General features: G+C 42.0%; 1 protein-coding gene across 1 annotated transcript in view; it reads right to left on the bottom strand.

Annotated features, from left to right (window-relative positions):
* Nucleotides 1-22883, bottom strand: part of ANTXR2 (ANTXR cell adhesion molecule 2) — a 147821-nt gene that overhangs the window by 55455 nt on the left and 69483 nt on the right. The window contains exons 11-16 of the mRNA XM_073002039.2: nucleotides 19861-19939; nucleotides 17046-17141; nucleotides 11910-11957; nucleotides 9669-9761; nucleotides 6669-6836; nucleotides 5570-5650 (exon numbers count right to left, since the gene is read on the bottom strand). Of these exons, the coding sequence (XP_072858140.2) occupies nucleotides 5570-5650; nucleotides 6669-6836; nucleotides 9669-9761; nucleotides 11910-11957; nucleotides 17046-17141; nucleotides 19861-19939 (565 nt within the window). The remainder of the gene's footprint in view (nucleotides 1-5569; nucleotides 5651-6668; nucleotides 6837-9668; nucleotides 9762-11909; nucleotides 11958-17045; nucleotides 17142-19860; nucleotides 19940-22883) is intronic.

Genomic DNA, 22883 nt, shown 5'->3' on the forward strand with positions numbered 1-22883 from the left:
CTGCATCATCGTACAGCTGGCACTTACCCTGCAATCATTGTGTACATTTGTTAATTGCTCATTTAATACATTATTGTTGTTTGTTTTAACTTCTGTAATCTGCCCGGAATAGTGCATGGAACTGATGGGATAGTATAGAAATGAAATAAAATGAAATCAACCAATGAATGGATGGATGGATGGATGGATGGATGGATGGATGGATGGATGGATGGATGGATGGATGGATGGATGGATGGATGGATGGATGGATGGATGGATGGATGGATGGATAGATGAATCCTAAATTAACACTTCTCCATACAGTATTTCCCCAGAAGCTCTCTCTGTCAGAAGAGCCTCGCGGCGCAGTGGTTAAACTGCAGTACTGCAGCCAAAACTCTGCTCACAACCTGGGGTTCAATCCCAGGTAGCCGGCTCAAGGCTGACTCAGCCTTCTATCCTTCCGAGGTTAGTAAGTACCCAGCTTGCTGGGGGGAGGGAAATATGTAGCCTGCATAATTAACTTGTAAACCACCCAGAGAGTGCTTGAAGCACTATGGGATGATAAGCAGCACACTTTTCTTTTCTTGGTCATCTCCAGAATGCTTCAGCATCCAGAACAAAAGGAATTTTTATACACCACCTTGTGATGTCCCATCAGAGAAGCGATGATAAAAAGCTATTTGCAAACTTTGCATTGAGGCAACCACTCCTTGTGTGGCTCTCCTGTTTTTCAAAATCCAGAAGGTGGAATGAGAGAACTAGTTGGAGTGTGGGGAGAGGTAAAATAAGGGAATGGATGATTTTTGAAAAGTTGAATTGTCTCACTCCATCTGTGATTCACAATCACATAAATGCTTGGACAGCCTTTGGATATTATGTGTGCGGTTGAGTTCAATAGTAAAAACAAAACAAAATAATAATCTGTGAACACAGTAATCAACAGGCATGATTGAATCTGGGACTTATACTAACAAGTTATTATCTGGAGGTACCAATGACAGGGTTATAATTTGTCAAATCTTCTTTTTATGTTCATGTTTTAAAAAAAAAAAATACAATAAGGAGTTTGTTCTTTAACACTAACACCTTATCCTCCACTGTGCTCTATTCCATCTGAACTCAACAACCCAGAATACTTTGCAAAAGGATATGGAAAAACATTCATTCATCCACAAAACATATTTTTCTGATACCTAAAATGATAGCCAAGGCAGCTAAAAACAACAAAATATAGATTAAGAATGGAAAAAAGTGATTAAGACCTAACATAAAAACTGCAACAAGTAACAACACAATTATAAACACAACAATAAAACACCCAGCCAGCATTCAAGCAGTTTAAAAAAAAACACCCACCATATATATATATAAGGCATAAGATGTGGGTCTGTCAGGGGTAACTTGAATTGGAGGGTTATGGGATTTGTAGTTCAAAAATCTCATGCTTACCAGCATGGCTGTTGCCATGTTGTTTTCTTCTGAGTAGGTTACCTGAGTTAAAACTATCGGGGTGCGTACCTATGTGGATGCCTCCGAGAGCCAGCTCTTATGTAACTCTAATTCTAACACTCCTTCTGTGAGGATACAACAAGTCCCCTATGTGACACTATGCAAGCGTATAGAGTACATCCATTTTGAGTTCAAAGCACAGCTAAAGGTGGTGTGGGTTTTTTTTTTTTTTTGACATTATTTTAAAAATCATCTATTCGTTCAGATCATAAGGGTTTATAAGTTTCAAACACAGGCAAAGCCCAATGACGAAAAAAAAAGGAAACAGACGGACAGAGAAATAGAAAACAAACAAGGCCCTGGAAAAATCTGGTATCTTTTTGTGAGTCCGTGTGCCAATCTCAGCCTCGTAGATTGAAATGTACAAATCAGCTTAGATAAGGGAGTGCCATAAAGTCTGCGCCAAGTTTCTGTCTATGAGGGCTGTACAAACCCTGAAAGAAATGTTAAATGAGAGAAGAAAGCACATCCTATGCCTCACTTCAGCAGCAGCACAACAAGGTGTCCTTGCGTTTGAGCACTCTAGCATCTGCCTCAGTGTACTGATGGGGTCTGAAGGTTAACATAACCTCCATTAAATTCAAGAAGCACTTCGGAGGATTGACTAGCTTTTTCTAGCAAAACAACCCCAAAAGTATTGCTGCTCTTTCTTCTTCCCTCTTTCTCTCTCAACTTTAAACAAACAGCAAGAGTGTGCGGTGATGCATCATTTATAAATTACCTTGTTAATGTGCCCCCTCCCGTAACAAAGCCCAACCCTATCAACACCCACCACAAAATGCTGCTTTGAAAGAAAAGAAAAAACAACACCACAAAAACACAAACTCCTCCTGCTGAGAACTCCGGCACGTTTGATGGAAGGCCTTCAAAAGAGTTCACGGTGTAATGCGGGCTGTTGATGTGGGGACTTCGATCCGCGCCTCCTGTCCCCCGTCACTCCCGGGGAAACTTGGTGGCAGATGTTGCCCCGTTAAGTTGTCTCTGAAGTGGTTCTCTCTGCTCGCCTCCCCACCACCACAGAGTCAAACTGCATTAGATCTCTTCTATTTGTGCCTGAGGCATGTTTGGGAGTGCAGCTGTGTCCGTCCCCCCACTCTACCTTTCGTGTTTCAGCCCCCCCCCCTCGGGCAGCGAATGCGAGACCAAAAAAACATAGTTCTTCCAGCCTTAACTACATCTGCTGACAATCCAGAAGGTTCGCTGCAGGCTGGTGTGGAGCTAGGCCTCTGTTCGGAACAGATGTCTATGACAACCTGCTAGCTTGCACCTGTACACACCTCCCTCACCTCGCCGAATGCTGGCTGAAAAATTGATGACTCCGAGGGGTTCCATCCACAATCAAAGCTTCTCTGAACAACGGCAGGTGGCCCTCAAACAGGGCCAGCTTTGCTATCAGGAGTTGGCATTTCTCAGAGAAGAGTGGCAGTAAGGAAATTAGGAGAAAAGGGGTCTTTCTCTCATTCTCCCTAACTCAGTTTCACGGGATCAAGATCTTGAATACAAATGTGGATCTTTCCACAAATACAAACAACATGCCAAAAACAACAACAACAACACACCACCCTCTGTTTCAATTGCTTTTGAACATGACAGGGGTGTCTAGGTGGGGTTTTTGTTCAATCATACACACAGGAGGTTCTGCAGCTTTCCCTGAATCATGGAACTGATGAATAAAACATGCTTTCCCTCCACCCTGAACAGATAGGAATTGTTCATCTACAATACCATAAGATGCACCCAAAACACAGTAAGTGACTTCAACACTTCGCCCCGAAGCCAAACAACCGACTTGTACATTCAATTATATATTCCCTACATCTCTCCCACCTCCAATTTTTCAAGCCAAACTAAACACAAGCTGATGCTTGCTTAATGCAGATCTGGGATTGAGGAAAGCTCCGTTCCTATCTCCACTTGGCAACGGAAACTGACCGAGGTGTAGCAGTGGTAAAGCCGCTCCCTGTATATGTCGCAGACATCAGACACCATAGGGCCGCTATACATTGGAATTCACTTCAAGACAACCAACACTGTGCTGGTTTAGAAGTTTATCAGATATGGTCTAAAGAAAGTCCTTTCACTTTGGCACCTCTAGCAGGGAGGAAACTAAACACTGGCGCTTAGGTAAAGATTCCCCTTGACAATTTGTCCAGTCGTATCCAACTCCAGGGGCTGGTGCTCATCCCCATTTCCAAGCCGTAGAGCCAGCGTTTGTCCGAAGACAGTTTCAGTGGTCACGTTGCCAGTGCGACTAGACACGGAATGCCATATCCTTTCCATTGAGGTGGTACCTATTTATCTACTCATATTTGCATGCTTTCAAACTGCTAGGTTGGCACTGGAGCTTAGATCTCATTAAACACACCGTCAGACCAAAAAAAGCTAGAATAGGAGAGCTTTTAAATTTTGGGTGTTTTTTTTTTAATTTCAAGCAGTTTTCTGCAGGATATTCTTATTTTAAATCCAAACATTGAAAAAAATCAACAATTCTTTAGTAGTTTCAAATTAAAGAACAGTTCTACTAAACACCAAATCTTTAATGAGGAAAAATGTACAGTACTCTCCCAGAAATCTGAGTGCACTCTGTATTTGCATGCTTAGTTCCTTCTGAATTTGAATTGAATGCTCCTGTCACCCTCCCTATGAGCCAAATGACACAATCAAGTTTAACCTCAGCCCACCAATGAAATGCTGGGGATATTTCTACTTTCTTACAGTATTTTCAGCTCCCCACCCCACCCCCACCCTAGTGCCTTCAGTTTTTACCAAAACGTTATACTACTACTACAGGTTTCAGAGAAAATTAAACATTATAAAAACAGCAAGGTGCAATAATATCCACCAGGTGTCCTTCAAAAGTGTTGCTATGTGAAGTCCAAGTAATAAAAATTTCAGATAATTAACTCCAACCCTCCTGATTAATATTCCCTGCATGTATGTGTAATATCGTACCTACAATAGTCTTCCATTTAATGGGTTTTCCATAGCCTTCTTTGAAATCTCAGATTCAGGAACACGGGCTCCAAGTGCAGAACTGAATGTTTACTTTTAGGACCCCACTAATTACTCTCTGCCTACAACGTAAGAGCATAAGAAGGCCTGGTCTCTGCTTTTATGGAAGTCCCACTGGTAGCTGTTCAAAATGGCAGACACCAAAAACTCAGGGGACTGCTTCTTAGACTTGTTAAGCTCTTAATGTGTGTTTAGTTTGTTTAATTGTGTTTTAACTGTCTAGATCTCTGTATTTTAATTTGTATTTATTTTTAAAAATATTTGCAAGTCACTGGAATCCCACTTTTGGGTGAATGGCAAGTTAGACATCAAATAAATGAGGAAGAAGATAAAAGTGTTTCAAAAAGCAGCATGTGATGTCAACCAACATGGGAGAATCTGTAGGAACAGATGAAGCTGCCTACCAATGTTCCAGACCATTGGTCCACTTGGCCAATACTGTCAATTCTGATTGGCAGCTACTTACAAGGGTTTCAGACAAGATTCTTTCAGAGCCATACCTGGAGATCCCAGGTATTCTGTCTCCAACTTGAGTACTAATCAGGTCCAACCCTGCTTAGCTTCCAGAATCAGGTAAGAGAGCCGTGTACAGTGGCATTCAGTGGAGAAATGAGTTCTTCTCTTGACTCTGCTCCTCTTCACTATGCTCAAAACATGAATGTGATATGCCTGTCTTCCGTGAGGTGGGTCATCGCAACTGCCACATTTCCTCTTAAAAAATAAAGTATATGTATGGCAATTTGGTACCTAAGCACAGCACCCACTTCATACATGATATCTACATAGTGGTGAGGAAGATGCCAGAGATGAGAAAAGTCACACATTTTGGGGGGGGGGATTGCAGTTCCAACAGTATCACAGTTAACACAGCCCTGGGAGTTGTAGTCCAAGAAAAAAAATCTCATTTCTGGAAAATGCCCACCCATCCTTCCATTGCTAGAAGACTCTACCCGTTACCTTTAATATCTTAAAATGAAGCCCATGAAGTTCTGCTGTTCATGTTTGCCAGTCAGAGACTTCTGATCATGGCAATGCAGCCTCAGACATTAACAATTGCACAAACCTCATCTCCTTGCTGCGGTCGCATTAAAGACACTCTGTCATACTGCCGCCTCAGCAGAGCCCATAGTGCATCCAGTCGACCCTGTAAAGAGAAGGCCAGGAAGACTTTTGATGAGCTGGCATACACACAGAAGCAGTTCTTTAAACCCATTAACCGTCCTTGGCTACTGTATGTCTTGGGGATTACTGTCAGCCAAACGACACTGTAGGACAATGAGAGATCCTTAAATGGGATGCTATTAGGCATAAATTCTGCTTAATGGGAACACATTGAGCCAGCGAGGTGTGATTAAGTAAATGGTTCTTCACAATGTGTTAAACAAGTGGGAAATTCTGAGTTCTGGTGTTTTACCTTTTTTTTAAGTTGAAAGGCTTTTAAAACACCCATATACGAAGAGAGAGGGGGAGGACATAGAGAGGAGAGATGAAGATCAAATAAAGAATAGAGTTGTGCCCTGCTTAACGATTACCCCACTTTACGATGAATCCACTTCACGATGATGTTTTTGCAATCGCAATCGCGATCGCAAAACGATGTTTTAAATGGGGGAATTTTGCTGCGCAATGATCGGTTCCCTGTTTCGGGAACTGATTCTTCGCATTACGACAATCAAAACAGCTGATCATTGGGTTTTCAAAATGGCCCCCGGGTGCTCAAAATGGCTCCCTGCTGTGCTTAGGGACGAATTCCTCACTATACAGGCACTGAAAATGGCCACTGTATGGAGGATCTTCGCTGGACAGTGAGTTTTTAGCCCATTGGAATGCATTAACCAGGTTTTAATGTGTTTCAATGGGTTTTTTATTTTCGCTTTATGACGTTTTCATTCTACAGCGATTTCGCTGGAACGAATTAACGTCGTTAAGTGAGGCACCACTGTAAAGATCTTTGAGCCTTTGTCCAAATCAGGGGCCAGGAACTGTGGTCCTCCATATGCTGTTGAACCCTTATTATTCCTGAACACTTGCCATGCAGGTCAAACCTTTTGGAAACTGGACTCCAACCACATCTGGAGGCAAGCCACCCCTTTCCTGAAGAGTTTCTTATCTCTCTTTTCTGATGCAAACATTGTGTTCAATGAGGGAAGATGCCACGGTACCTTAATTGGCGTATACCACTTTTCCTGAGGTGGCGGCAAAGTAGGCTTCGGTTTGGGTGGTCTAGGTTGAAATGGCTCTTCAGTCTCTTCAGGAATGGTTACCACAGCATTTTTGGCTTTCTCTAGCCGGGCACCTTCTTCAGTGGACCCTTTGTCACCCCAACGAACCTGTAGAAAGCAAAACCGTTATCCAAGCAGCCTTAGAGTGCAAGATACTCTCAATCCACTTGTTATGTAGAATTAACTTTATAACTGAAGTCATTTATCTGAGTCAATTATCATTTATCTGATAATTCCCACAGACAGTGCAAGCCTATGCATGTCTACTAGAAGGTCTCACTGAGTTCAATCAGACATATTCCCAGGTACATGCAGGCACAATTACATCTTGAAACTCTCAGTTTAGTAAACCATTTTGTTCTGACTGGGACACCAGGGGATTAAAACAGGCTTACCATACAGTATTCTACTTTACTGACAATGTCCTCTCAGCTGAACTACTACGTATGGGTAAAAGCCAAAATACTATGCTCAATAATCCTTCTAGAATCTGTACACCTAGAAGTTGGCAGTGTCATGTGATAACCAAGGGAATTAAAAAACACATAGAATACCTTCTATTGTTATCAAGAATAATCCTCTTCAACCTTCAAGCACCAGGATTTTAGAAAAAAACTGGCCAATAATTGTAGTCCATGACGATCCATGTACTAAAATTAGCGATTTTATCATCAACACAATGATTAGGGATGGGTCTAGAGTTTAGTGTATACTTATTGTATTTAATAAGCATAACCATAAGCATTCCAGTGAGGCCAGCCTACAAACAATCACAATGAACCACCCAGAGGGGCCTTGACTGCCAGATGGGTGGTATATAAATCAAATCAAATCAATCAATCAATCAAGATCATATCGGTGTTTATATAAGGTTTGCATCATTTCCAATGGCTAATTGTAACTCACTGACAAGATGTCAGGATGCATCTCACTTCCACTATCAGACACATGATCAGGTGTGGGACTAAGACAAACCCCAGCATCTTGCCAATTAGCCACAATTGTCTGTGACAAGTTACACAGACCTCACAGGAACAGCACTAGGGTTCGGGCCAACATCTCTCTTCTGCTTCTGCATCATGGTTCATCAAAAAAAGAACACGGGGTGTTACAAGGATACAACGCTGGGACAAAACAAGTACTCCAATGTCCACAAGCAGTGGAAATTTTGGGACTATTTACAGAAATCCGTATATGGCAAAGGGCTGATGTTGTCATGTTTTTGACTACTAAACCACATTGCAGAAGAGGGAAAGCATCTGGTACAAATGTCATCCTTGTAAGAACACTTGGCTGGACCACTATGAGAACAGTCTTCAAACAATGCAATCTTCTCCAAAAGGATAAAAATAAAAATTGCTATGAAAAGCCTTGTTCTCTTTTGCATTTCCAGTTGCTGAAAGAGGCCCTTCTCTTTTTCTCCTCACTCCAAAGTTCTGATGAAATTAAGCAGATGAACTCATTTTTTCCCCATATCTTTTGGGAGGTGCCTAAAATTATTAAGTAGATTAAAAAGAGACATTCTTTGAAGGCTGAAATCATGGGAAATACATCAGACTGGTGTACAGAGGGACCTCTTTCTAAACCAAACCTCTTTTCAGGCTTCAAAATTTCGTACTGCCATCCATGCTGTTGAATACGGTCTTATCAAATGGTACAAGTATCAATGTCTGTAAAAATCAAAGCAAGCATGATCTACAAATTAAAAAAAAAATAGTTCATTTATCCTTGAGCCCAACTGAAATGTACTAATGGTTCACCAGTCCATGGCAGAACTCAAAAAAGCTTTTTAAAAAACTGAATGATAGCACCCTATTGTCCAAAAAACCTACTTTTCCCAAATTCTAATTGTTGCAACCTGTTTCTATTAGTGGATCCCCAACAAAACCAACAAATAGGACATAAAAGCAGTAGCCTATTTCAACTAATTATCCATAGTACCTAATAATCAGAAGGACACTCAAAGGAATTTCCACCCTTGGATGCAACTACTCTGCATAGCTATAGTAGACTGATACGACTTTAACTGGCATCATTCCACCCCAAAAAAAAAAAAAAAAATTCCTGGGCAACACAGAATTATCAGCTGTAGTCCAGAGAAGTGCAAACTATGAACCCTCAAGGTTTGAGAGGTTAGAGCCACTGCAGTTAAACTGGTCAAAATGGTATACGTTTATTCTGTAGATCCACTACATTTTTCAAGGAACTCGCATTACATTCTTAACTTGCCGGGATTGACAGCCAACAAAGTTATGCTGGTGGACACAGCTAATAGGATTCTGGCTAATGTGTCAGACAGAAGCCCACTACATTACCATCAGAGGCAAAGAATTAGGTGAGTTGAAGGCCAAAACATCTAGTGGGTCAGAAGTTCCCCAGTTCTAGTTTAGAGGGAGGGAATTTCAGGGATTGGCTTTAGATCCCTTTCCATAAAGAAGATTTCCCAAAACCAATGATGACATAAAACCTGCATCTGTGCTTGTGATGGACTCACAGTAGCCCAAATTAGAACTGTGACAAGTTGAGGACAATCATCACTTTGACCAAGGGCACCGCACTTACAGGGTACAAAACTTTGCTGCTGGAAAGGTGAAAAACAACTGAGCATGAACACACCTACCTCAAGCACATATAGTGCCTTCAACCACATTTCCCGGGCAGAATGAAACAGAGCTCAGTGTGAACAAGACCCAGGAATTCCAATCTCTTCTTTCTGCTTATGCTACTCTCATGTGAACCAAGCTTAACTTATGGAGCAGCAAAGCACCAAACACCAAAATTTCCATCAAAGACTCTGGTCCAGCCACACCCATTTACCCAGTGCAACTCACAACATGCTATGTGACAATAACAATACAGCATGTTCTAAATGCAAAGCTGAGCCATTCTTCCATGTTTTTGATCCTATTGCAGTGGTGTTTAACGCTCTGAGATACCAACCTCCATCCTTTTAATTCCTCCAACTCCTCGCCCACCGTAATAGGATGCATCCACCGTTGGCCATTTCTTTGAAGGTAAAGGATCCTCTTCTTCCTAGGCAAAAATCCAACATAGATTTGGGCTTACATTTGGGTTTTTGAAAGGGAACCAAATTGCTCTTAGGGCAGATATCTAAAGTTCAAGTCCCCCGAAACCAAGTTTTTTATTAGGAAAGGGGATATGGAACAAAAAAGAACTGACACGGGATGAGCAATCTAGAGGAAGTGGAACACTCGTTAATGATATACGTGGCATCTCAGTGGCTTTTGAGGAACCTCCTCAAACCACACACCATTTTCGAAACACATGGTTGGTTGGAGGAATAAAATGCATTCTCTTTCATTTATGTAATGCAACCTTCTGTCAGCTGTGCAGGTCTTTAAATATAACAGTGAACAGAATCTGCTGAACTCTTTATTATTTGGGTATCTGGCCAAGAAGCCAGAGGTTGGGAATTTGATTCCCAAATATCAGGGGCTGGATTCAATGATCCCAGCTCGGTAGTTCTAAGATGGTGATGATGATTTTAAAAAAGGTAAAAATAGTTTGAAAATTGTCACACACAAAGAACAGAACAGAGCTTAAGAATACATTTCCAGGTAATAGTTGTATTTGTCTGTTAGAACTGTGCCCACTTGCTAGTGTCAACTACAGCAAAGCCACTAAAACGAGTGTTGAATGGTAAATCAACATCTATGTAAATCCTACTGATTCAATACACCTACTCTAATTGGGACTAATCAGATGGGTAGATTTTTATTTTTATTTTTATTTTTATTTTTGCATTCCTATTCACTTCACCCCATTCAATTTCAGTTCCGTACCCCATGGATCTCCCCTTCAGAGATTGCTGCCTTGTCGTGACAAAGGGAGTTAAGAGCCCCAGAAAGCAATGTTCCCAAGTTCTGCCTCTGTTCCTCTAAGAGAGAACACCTTCTTCTCCATTCATCCCATATTTCTGAACCAGCCGTCATGGTTGCGGCTGCAAGTTCATCCTGCAACCCTTCAATTTGAATCAAGTGTTGCAAAGCTATAATCCTATAGATCGTGTCATTATCCTTGACCACTGGCCATAAGGGTTGTAAGATGACAGAAATCAGAGCCAAACATATCTGGAAGTTGCTGGGATAGTGAAGCCTGCTGAAGTCCTTCTAGTTTTAGGGCCGCCTAAACTACTCTGAGAGTGTACATGACTAAGTAGTGTATTTCTTGCAATTTGGAAGTAAGCTTTCTTTAAAAATGGAATGTAAGAAAAAATATAGATGTGTGAGATATTGGGTATGATCAGAAGATGCTTCGACATGTAAAGCTCAGGAAAAAAGAGGGAATAAGATGTTCTCTGAATTAGAAAGTCATCTCTCCCCGCCACTTACTGTCGCCTTCACCCAGAGAATACATAAACCTAGCATTCTGGTTATGTGCAAAGAAAATCAATTTGCAGCGGAATGCACTTTGAAGTGTCTATTACAATCCAATTCCCAGGCGAGCAACATAGCCACTTCACCTGCATACTTCTGCAGAACCAATCTGTCTAATGGAGTATGCCATGTATCCAGGAATGTTGCACCACCCCCACTATCAACTTCTGATTTATTGCTACTTGTTCAAATATCTAAAATATATGATTACAGATGTTTGTGTGAGAAGCCAAAGAGCAACAGGGCTCTGGAGGTCAGCACAGCTGTGATCACAGTGCAAAAAAGAGCTGAGCTAATACATAGGAGTCTCCACTACGCAGAGATGCATTCAGTTTAAGGAAAAGCCATAAGTATGCCATCACCAAAACATCATGATGATATAACAGAGTAGCCTTCTGTAACCAGAGGCCATCCCTATAAGTTACTGCAATTTCTTTTATCCTCAGAAAGCTATGCCAACTCATTAGGGATGATGAGAACTATAGTACAACATCTCAGAAGATGCCAGGATGGGAAAAGCTGCAGTGAAGGACACCATCTTCAGGCAGAAATACACATCGCTGACATTGGCTGCCCTCAACTGAATTATCTCTTCGTTATAATGTAAGAAGTGGTCTACCAACACATTCTTGCAGCAGGAATAAATAAATAAAACCTATAGTTTACTATAGATGGTAGATGGGGCAAATGGCTGTGGCCTCACTCATCTCCGAGTCCATAGTTACAATAAGCACAAAAATGCCTAAGAAACCATTTTTGAGCAGTTTCATAATATGTAACATACCTCAACTGGTGGGGCTGGTTTTGGTGGTGGAGGAGGATCCTTAATGACCTGTTGAGCAAGAAACAAATCAGAGAATAAGGAAGAGATGGCAAAGATCTTTTGAAGTTATATGGAAACAGAACATCCTGGCAGCAAATCTTGCTACAAGCCCACCTATTCTTCCAGAATATAACAGATGTTTCAGATACTCTATAGCAGTGGTCCCCAACCTTGGGCCTCCAGATGTTCTTGAACTTCAACTCCCAGAAATCCTGGCCAGCAAAGGTGGTGGTGAAGGCTTCTGGGAGTTTGTTTGTTTGTTTGTTTGTTTGTTTGTTTGTTTGTTTGTTTAATATTATTTTATTTTATTTTATTTATATCCCGCCTATCTGGTCGGGTCAGGACCACTCTAGGCAGCTAACAATCATAAAATAGTACAATTAAAAATATATAGACAATTTAAATAGTAAAAGCCTTACACAAAATAAAAGAGACAATAAAAGAGGAAAGAAAAAGGGCATCAGGAATTCCAAGAACATCTGGAGGCCCAAGGTTAGGGACCACTGCTCCATAGAATACAAGCAAAGAAGCCTACACGATGACTTGTAATGGGAATCTCATTTTGCTTCTCCCCCACCCCAAACTAGAGCAAGTGTACATTTTCCCCACTCTGCCAGTTATGGATTAGCTTTTCCAGTTTGGTGACCACTGTATTATGGGCTAACTTTATTCCTTAAACATTCTGCACACTATACCCAAGTAAACTGTGCTGCTGGAGGAAACCAGCCATCATTAAAATGTGAGCGCAACCCTATCCTATTTATAGAAGCAGTGGCATATAGAGAAAGTACTGGCAATGTGTGAAGCTACAGCAAAGGGGATACTTAAAAGGAAATTGCAGGGTGTTTCCTCTACCATTTTTAGTTACTGAATCCTTGTGTGACTGCCTATGTGTCAACCTTAAGAGTTCCTTTGGCAGGAAAACATGGATCTGCCTTTGTCCACTTAACCCAATATTGGCTCTCCAGCATCTTAGGAGAAGACATATTTCCTGGGCATCTTAAATGACTGTCCGTAAGTGAAAGATAAGCTGCTCTACCACAAAGCTATTTATTTATTTTTATTTATTTATTTGTTACATTTATAGCCCGTCCATCTAGTCGTACCGACTACTCTGGGTGGGTAATAACAGATCAGATCTAATACAATTTGAAATCATAACAACATTTCACTAAAAAAAAAAAGAGGAAACCACAATAATCAGATGGGAAAAAGGCACAGAGAACAATAATCAAATGGGGAAAAGGGACACTTTCTTAAAACTCAGTGCCTTACCACTCCGTTCCCTGTTTGAATATTCCCACACTCCCCCACCCCAGTGGTCTTCCCTTCTCTTCCTTTCCATCCCAGTAGATCTTTCTTCAGCCCATCAAGAAGTTGCAGAATGATATGACACAGAAGGGATGAGGAAGGAAGAAAATTACAGGTGTAAGGTCCAGGTAAGATTCCACTTTCTTCTTCAAAGGTACAGCCTGCTTCTTTATTTCAGCCAATTTCTCCAAAAGCTTCACTAGAGACTCATGAGTCAGGGAAGCATCCAGCCCACTTGCAGAAAGCTGCTCCTCGGCTGCCTTGATCCTGAACTTGATATCCTCTGATTTGTCCTTTAAGAACTTCATGTTCTGGGTTCGGCTATCAGCTTTCGCTTTTTCCATTGCCATTCCATTACAAGCTGTCGTCTCTTCCCAAGTGTTTCTAGTGTTTACTACAGGGCTAGGCAATAGAGATGGACATGAATCACTTCATGCTGGGTCATTATGCATCATGGGCATGGCACCACAGGTGGCACATGTTCCCTTCTCCCACAACCCCGGCCAGATTCACGACTCACTAGCCAACACGTGCTGCTTCTCCCCTGCTCTTCGTGTGACCATCCGATCACAGCAGGCACTCTTGCTTCCTTGCTCCAGTAGTTGGCCACTCCAAGCTAGTGCTGCAGAAATCCCTGCCCTGCCCCCTCATGAGTGGGTGGCTGCTGGAGGAGGCAGAGAAGGGAAGCATGAGCTCCTGCTGCAACACACCAGCTGGTGAGTAGGGAAGCCAGCCAGGGTGAGTGGGAGAAGGGAATGCAAATGATGACCTGGCACAAAGCAATTCGTGTCCATCTCTACTGGGCAACTGCTAGAGGTCCAGGGACCACACATGCCCATCCCTGGATCTTGAGCCACAGCTGCTCCCACAATTCCTCCCCTCTCCCATTATATGCTTAGAAATATGGGTTGACATTTTCTCTATTGAAAAACACCCCTTGTACCATTTAGTGGCCAATTTTAAAAACAGTAACTTTTGGTGGGGTGTGGATGCCCCACCTAAAGTGGCAAAATTGCTCCCCATGCTCCCTAGAGAACTTCTTGAGCCAAAACATTTATAAAGTGAGACATAGGGATGCTGGGGTGTGTGCCAAGTATGCTAGGAAGGCTACATGCAGTCCACAAGCTCCATGTTGTCCACCCTGGTTTATTGATGGATTGGTACCCAATATATCTTAACCACTAGATGTCAATAATGGAAGAAAGGCGGCATATACGTTGTGTAACTAAATAAACGCAGTAATAACAACCCGAGCCCACTCCTGACTTCCTTGGGCTGCTGGAAGAATGCAATGTCTGCCCTGCAACCCTTCAGCAGCAGCACCCTGCCTTCCTCCCCACGGGCACCAAAGCCACTGCCATCCTCACAAATGAAAATGAATAGCACTAAAAATCTAAGACCCTCAAATGGTTCTATGGGGGCAGGTAAGTCCTGGAGCACTTTCTTGTACCCCCAGAGTCATTCGAGATCACAGATAAGGACACCTCACAGGATTCCACCACAGGAAAAGAACATTTCCCCAAGCAATCCGACACGCTGCCGTTGGAGGCTGCCATGATTTTGTTGGTGTGGCTTGTGTCAGTCGCAATTGGCGAGGGAGCTGCAACAATGGAGGTCAAGGTCACATGTCCAATCAGTTGCCAGCCATCCACCTGTGCTCTAAAAAGTGGCCTAGCATGCTCTCAATTCCTTCAGTGGCCTCGTGTGCCCAAGGAATTCAAGCATAACTTCCTTAACTTGGGGACAAAATGGCATCAGGATTTCTTTTTCCCAGTTGCTTTTCTTTAGACTGCTCCCAGTATCCTTCCAGGCAGAATTCCCCAAACAGTCATGCTGCCTAGGAGATTCTAGGTGATGTAATACAAAAATTGTTAGTTTTCCAAGCTTTGCCTTAGCCAATTCATTTTAGCATTATGGCACGTAATTCCTAATGGCACACATGCCTAGATGGAAGGAACTGTCCTATGAACTCATACGGATCTAGTTTTTCTTCCAAATTTAAAAGATGTAAAGGGACCCGTCCTTATCTGTTGGGTAGAAAAGAGTGCGCACAGCTTCTGCAACACGAGAGCTTGCAGATGTTAAAAGACATAATATTGCAATACAGCCAGCTTTCTGTGTTTAATTCAGATTCCTTAAATACTGTCCCAAGAGCTCCGGAGACCAAATCTCCATTTTGTTTACCATATGCAGAGTTTGAGCCATCTCCAATTTTATTTAGTTTGGCTTTATTAAAATCATTGTCAGGAACGAGCTGTTGGCGTTGGCTTAACAGCAAAAAAAACCCCTAGGGCTTAATTTTGGAGAACAGCCGATTTCTCCTCTTTTTTTAAAAAAAAAAATATTATTATTATTTCTTAAAACAAAAAAACCCAAAAAAATGAGTCGCTTCAGGCAACAGTCCCTTTGATCTGCTCATTAACACTTTTCAAATGTTTGAACGAGATGGGCATTAAGAAATGTCAGCACCAGAGTCGGGAGCCAGCCTGCCACACTCATATGTTCTAACATTCAGGGAAGAGAGAAGGAACTGTCAACAGTGAACCCTCTTTGAGAGAGAGATTGAGAGAGAGAGAAGAAAAACTGAAAACCCACAACCTGGTGGTGTATATGGACTCCAGATCAAGCAAAAAATTAAAAAAAAATTACCAACTGGCTCCTGCCAACAATTAAACAGCATGTCCAATTCATTTGACACACTAGAAGCCAAAACTGATGCCTGCCAAAAAAAAAAGGCAGAATGGAAGGGGAGGGAATGCATTATTATTATTATTATTATTATTATTATTATTATTATTATTATTATTATTATTATTATTATTATTATTATTATTATTATCATCATCATCATCATCATCATCATCATCATCATCATCATCATCATCATCATCATCATTATCATTATAACCTGAAAATAAGCCCTAGTATGGTTTTTCAGGATGCTCATAATATAAGCCCTACCCTCAAAATATGCCCTACTTAAGTGATCAGACTATGTTTAACCCAACTCCGGGAGGCAGTGGAAGACAGGAGGGCCTGGCGTGCTCTGGTCCATGGGGTCACGAAGAGTCTGACATGACTTAATGCTTAAACAACAACAACAAGTGACCAGAAGAAGATGACACCACTGTATTTGAACAAATGTAGATTGTTGTACATGAAAAAAAATAAAACATCCCCTGAATATAAGCCCTAGTGCATTTTTGGAGCAAAAATTAATATAAGACCCTGCCTTATTTTTGGGGAAACACATTGTTATCATCATCGTCGTCGTCATTGTTGTTGTTGTTGTTGTTGTTGTTGTTACTATTAAATTGTTTAGACTTTACAACAGGTTTCCCTTGGTTTAGCTTTGCAGCACAGGATAACTGAAGAGAGGCCTTCACTAATCAATTTTACTTGCTGAATGAGAATATTATTTGCCTCACAAACAGGCCCTCAGGAAAGAAATGTCCTTTCTGAAGGGGAAGCTTAGGTGGACTAGGCTGCACAGCCTCCAAGCTCAGGCCTTTCTCCCAGGTGAAGTACATTTAGATGTTTGTCTTTCAGGTGGAGGTCCCAAAATGAAGCATTATGGAATCTGTAGTCCAGAAATTGGCAGTATTGATTCACTACAGTACTCTGGTCCAGGAACATCCGGTGACCCCAAAGCTGGGAAACAGTGACCTAGAGAGTATCATAAATTATCCCCACACAGAAATGTTTTTTTTTAAAAAAAAAAAATTCCGAAATCTGTTGTCAGGATTTCCACGGTGACTCCTATGTTTATGAATTTATTTCACTCACCACTTTGCAACACAGAGGCCAGAACCACCACATAAGGCCAAGAGCTACCAAGAGTAACAATACAAGTATTACGATCAAGGCCACAATGCCATTTGCCTATGGAAAAAAAAGAGGCAGAGATAATCATTACAATCTTATTTGTGGCAATTATAAGTTACTGATCTCCCTTTCAGTCTGTCTCTTTCTTTATGCACTGTGCTCTCTTCTAGCACTGAACAAGAAATAGTTCTTCAAGACTGGAAGATATACCAAATATGTACCATACAAAAAAAATGGTAGGAAAAAATTGGTAATATTCTGTTTGTATTATAAACTTCAAAACAAGCATCTGCATTTCAGGATTCTAATTTATGGGGTAAAAAGCTAACTCCATAACACTGATGTTGAGCTTTTCAGACTGAGAAATCTGAACTGTCAGGCTGTGAGAATACACCAGAATCTGGCATAATTGTGTGAATCTGCTAGAACTCAGGAAATAATGATTTTTGTTTTTAAAAGAATGAGGTTCTATGTTTACTTGCAGTCTGGCCCTGAGGCAATCAATTTCAGAATACCACGAATGAAATGCTTACAAACCAATTTCAAAAGTATGAATAAACAGCCTACATTTGTCTCCTCCCTCATGTAATTTTTATTTGCTCTTAGCAGTGTCTGTACATCTTACTGGTACAGGAGGTAAGTCTTTACACACTGAATCTCAACTAGAGATGGGGATATTCGTAAATAAATACGAATATCCCCATCCCGGCTGGACTTAATAAGGGCCGGCCCCGGGACTGGCCTGTCCAATCATGCATCCCAGCGTTGCAAAGGTCCTGCTCTTACCACCAATGGAGCTCCACTCTCTCCTTGCTCAGCTGGCCACTCAGCAGTCACGCAGGGAGACTCATTCTCCCACCCTCCGCCTGGAGTGGCCAGCCGAGCAGGGAGACAGAGCAGCTCTAGGTGACATTGGTAGGAAGAGCGGGACCTTCACGATGCTGCGACATGTGAGTGGACAGGATGGTCCCGGGGGCTGGAACCTCATTAGGTCCAACTGGGACGGGGATATTCATATTCATTTATGAATGCGCATATCCCCATCTCTAATCTCAACCTGTCATACCAAACCTGAGGGGGTTTTCTTCCGAGTACATGTGGATAGGATTTTGCTAAATACTCATTTGTGCACAATCTTTAAATAATTAGAAAGCCTCTTTTTTTAAGGTATTGGGTGCCTGAAATTTGTGGGAGCTATTTCACCATCATATGTCCAACAATAGAACTGCTGGTGGTGTTTTGTTTGTTTGTTTGTTTGGTTGGTTGGTTGGTTCTTTTCCTTCCTTCCTTCCTTCCTTCCTTCCTTCCTTCCTTCCTTCCTTCCTTCCTTCCTTCCTTCCTTCCTTCCTTCCTTCCTTCCTTCCTTCCTTCCTTCCTTCCTTCCTTCCTTCCTTCCTTCCCTCCTTCCTTCCTTCCTTCCTTCCCTTCCCTTCCCTTCCCTTCCCTTCCCTTCCCTTCCCTTCCCTTGTGCCAGTGAAAATCTCCAAACATGTTTCTTGTTCATGAATGAAAGAAACCACAGTGAAACACCAAATGAATAAGGATGCTTAACCAAAAGTTAGATTGCTGATTCTGGTCACCAAGGGATTCGTTTCATGTTATATATTTGGAAACGTGGGAGTTCACAAAAATAAACGGGACATATTCCTTTCCATTTTTTTTTCAGTCATCAAAATGTACAAAGACAAGCACAGGATTTGACTGAAAATCCTAACACAATTTCCACCTTGCTACCAAAAATTGCTGTCAAGTGAATTTTGACATGGCAACCCTTCTCAGGCAATGCAGAAGTGGTTTACCATTCCCTTCTTCTGAGGGCGTCCTGGCACAGTGCAGCTTGCCCAGGGCCATGCAAACTAGGCACCACGGCAACTCAATTCCCAACCTCTGGCTCTGCCACCAGATAGCTAACTCACTGAGCTAGCTTCTACTAAAAACAGGTAAGTCCCATTTCTTCTTTATATATATATTCTTGAAGGCTTTCACGGCCGGGATCCAGTGGTTGTTGTAGGTTTTCTGGGCTGTTTGGCCGTGTTCTGAAGGTGGTCCTTCCTGACATTACGCCAGTCTCTGTGGCCGGCATCTTCAGAGGAACAGGAGTTTGTTTGTTTATTTATTTATTTATTTTATTTGATAATTCGTACGACATTTTCCTTTTTTCAGATGCAGAACCTAAACTTTTGGCTGGACTTTTTCTACCACAATACATTTAGGGGTCTTGTTCTGTAAGGCCAAGATTATAGGAAACCTCTGTACTTTGTTCCACTGGCCAACACAGGTGTTGCTATCTTTAAAGCAACGGAGATATATTTCAGCAGGGAGACCTCCATGGACAGCTGCACAACTTCCTAGCAAATTGACCTCATATGTATATAACAGCTAGTGGCCAGTTTACTCTTGCTGGTCTAAAACAGAGAACGGACCTACTGAATTCACTGATTATCAATTGCCACTATGTCCACGGGTCTATTCTAACAGGGATGAACAGCAGGGATGTGGTCAGTGTGTCTTAGGCCTAATGGTAAAGCCAGCTCTGTAGACCAGTGGTTCTTAACCTTGGGTTACTCAGGTATTTTTGAACTGCAACTCCCAGAACCCCCAGCCAGCACAGCTGGTGGTGAAGGCTTCTGGGAGTTGCAGTCCAAAAACACCTGAGTCACCCAAGGTTAAGAACCACTGCTGTAGACAATCCCTGTGAACAATCCATTTTAGAAAGGAAGCATCACCTCCCAGATCATCATAATTTAATCCTGACTCTTGTCAGACATGTACTTACACATGTTGTTGCAGTAATGGTCAAAGAACTGGAGATGAGAGACTGTCCTTGGTTCAAACTGACAAAGACGTCCAGTGTTCTGAGGGGGAAAAATCGAATAAAATAGTTTTGCCTTTTTGCCTTTCTTCTAGAAAAGGATCCAAGACAACTTGACAATATTTAAAAAAAAAACAGTATAAATGGTATAAAAACAATACATTTTACAATATTAAAGAATTAAACAAATATTATATTAAAATGTGTAATTAAAAGCAATTCTAAGAGGACATTAAAAACAAGAGAAATACAATAGTCCGGAAATAAAACAGCGCGCGCCCACACACACACACACACACACACACACACACACACACACACACACACACACACACACACACACACACACACACACACACACACACACACACACACACACACACACACACACACACACACACACATGGGGGGGGAATCCTATACACACATTTTGACAGTACATTTGCTCAGTTGTCTGGCCAGAGGCAGTGAAAATACAACAGGGAATGTAGGAGGCAAGCCAGAGATTGTGGGTGTGACTAATTTGCTACACAGCTTGATTATGAGGTCTCGAAGTCCAGCACCGTGGGGTGGGTGGTAATGGCTAGGGTGTAGTACTCATTATGCATGGGGAAGCCAAGCTTCAAATTGCTGCTCAGAGACCAGACAGAGATGACAGAACTTTTTCTGTACTACATCAACTTCTACATCAGGATAAAAACAGAGGAGTGCCTAATTGAATAGTTCCTACATGGGGAAAATTTTTCCATGTTTTTTTAAAAAAATAATATCAAGAGAGATCACTCTGCCCCGACATCTGATTTTCTACTTACAGGGAATTTTATCAGAAGCACTTTCCACCATTTACGGTCCTGAACACATAACCAGCCCCAGCCTCCTGTATTCTGGAATCCCCCCTCGGAATACATCTACAGAGCTAGGAAACATGGGGATTCACTCATATGCTGTTTTCTGTCACTGCTTGCTAGAATCTGCAGCAGAAACGTTAATGCTCCTATGCAGGCTCTACATGTAACCAAGGACCTTGGAAAACTGGCATTCTTCTCTATGAACAGAGCACCAATGTCTTCACCGCATACGCATCACTTTCAATGTGTAGAAAGCAACTACCAAGCTGGACACCCTGCTCTAAGTACAGCGAGTTTAACCATTAAGGTAGGGACTGGATCTTTATGTGTCTACATTGCACAGTTTATATCAGTCTGACACTAGTTTCACTGTCATGGATCCAACCTGTGTAACCCTGGGACTTAAGAGTTTGGTGAAATACGTAGAATTCTCTGCCAAACAGGCCTTGTGAACAAAAGCAAAAAAACAAAACAAAACAAAAAAACAACCAACAACAACAACAGATGTTGTTGAACGAAGCCACAACCATTACAGTGGTATGGAACTAATATCATTGTGTGGTGTAGACACACCCACAATAATATATATATATATAATTGTTACATAACAGCACTGATGTTACCTGTCTGTCATGGGTTTGGAGGGAAAGTTCCATCCTATGGGGAGTGGAAGGCGGGACATCAGGAGGAGGGGCTGTACTGTATAAATATGTGATGCCTGTGTGGTGAGGGAGATGCTGAGACAGACTGTGAGACACTGGGTTGGGACGAAGCAGCAGCTGGGGAAGAAGAAGCTGTTGTGGGAGTCTGGGTGTCTGACAGGGTACTACTGTGTGTCAGAGTACCAACCTGATAAGTTCAGGTGTCTGTGGGTTAGCCAGAACTGATGGGTTCAGGGTCTGTGCTTTAAGTTAAAGGTTCTAGGTGAACCAAACTGTATGCTTGTGTGTGTGAGAATAAGCCACGTTACTTTATTTTATTCACCTGATTGTTTATTTACCCTGTTTGTATTTAAAATAAACCTTATTCTTTTATTGTTTGAAAATCCATCCCTGGTCTGTGTGACTTTTTATAGGGAATGGTTGGTGGCAGCTTAGTGTAACTGTGTGGCAGATCCCAGTAGGTCTGGGTTTGTCACATTGATTGGTGTCCAGCGTGTGGGATACGACTGGTCCAGTTGTCCAGCGGTCCAGCAAAGCCTTGGCAGGTGTGCCCAGAGCAAGGGGGGTCTAGTCAGGGACAGTCTGAGGCGCGTAGGTAATCTTCTAGGTGTACCTCACGGGGAGGTGCACTAGTAGAAGAACGTGCCAACTGGGGAGACTTAGATTAAGGTGCTCTGAGGCAGCCTGATTTTGGCGGGAAAAAGCTGAGGAAAAACTGCGTAGCAACAGCGAGCTAGCTTGCCAGCTGAGAGGCCCAGCAGAGGGGGGTAGGCTCTGACTCGATACTGTTGCAAGTTTAGTGCTGAAGAACAGCAGCAATCTCTAGGGAGAGCTGGTTCTGAGGCAAAAAGGAAAAAAGTGGTCGTTTTATTCTGAGGCTTGACTTTTTAAAGCAGCCTGTTCTGAGGGGGGGGTATGCCCTTGACTCGAAGCCAAGTAGCAGACATGAGGGACGTGAAAGACCCCCAGATTGACCAAGGTTCTGAGGATGAATTTGGCTCAGTGCAAGGTGATAGCACAGGAGAGCAGAACCCAGAACTCAGAAAAATACTCCTAGCCCAACAGCATGAACTGAGGGTGAGGGAAATGGAAATCAGAAGAAAAGAAAGAGCTGAAATCTGTCAGGCAGAGGCAGATGCCAAGAAAAGGGGAATGGCCATGAGGATAAAAGAGATGGAACTGAAACACCAAATTAGACTGGTACAATTGGAATTGAAGTTCCTAAATAAGTTTATTAACAATTTATCAGGGGAAGAAATGTCAAAGAAGGAAAAGTATGAGGCTCAGGTCAGACAAAGTGAGCAAGATCTTGAAAAATATACTCAGCAAAAAGACATTAAATTAAAAGAAATCAGAGATAAGACTGAAGAAAAAGTAAAAGAGATAAAAGCAAGGGCTGAGGAAGAAATTTTACAGATCAGGGCTGAGTTTGAGGCCAAGCAAAAGGAGCTGGACTTGAGAATAAAAGGGAAAAGCC

This window comes from Pogona vitticeps, chromosome 5, assembly GCF_051106095.1.
Source record: "Pogona vitticeps strain Pit_001003342236 chromosome 5, PviZW2.1, whole genome shotgun sequence".
Taxonomy (NCBI): Eukaryota; Metazoa; Chordata; class Lepidosauria; order Squamata; family Agamidae; genus Pogona; species Pogona vitticeps.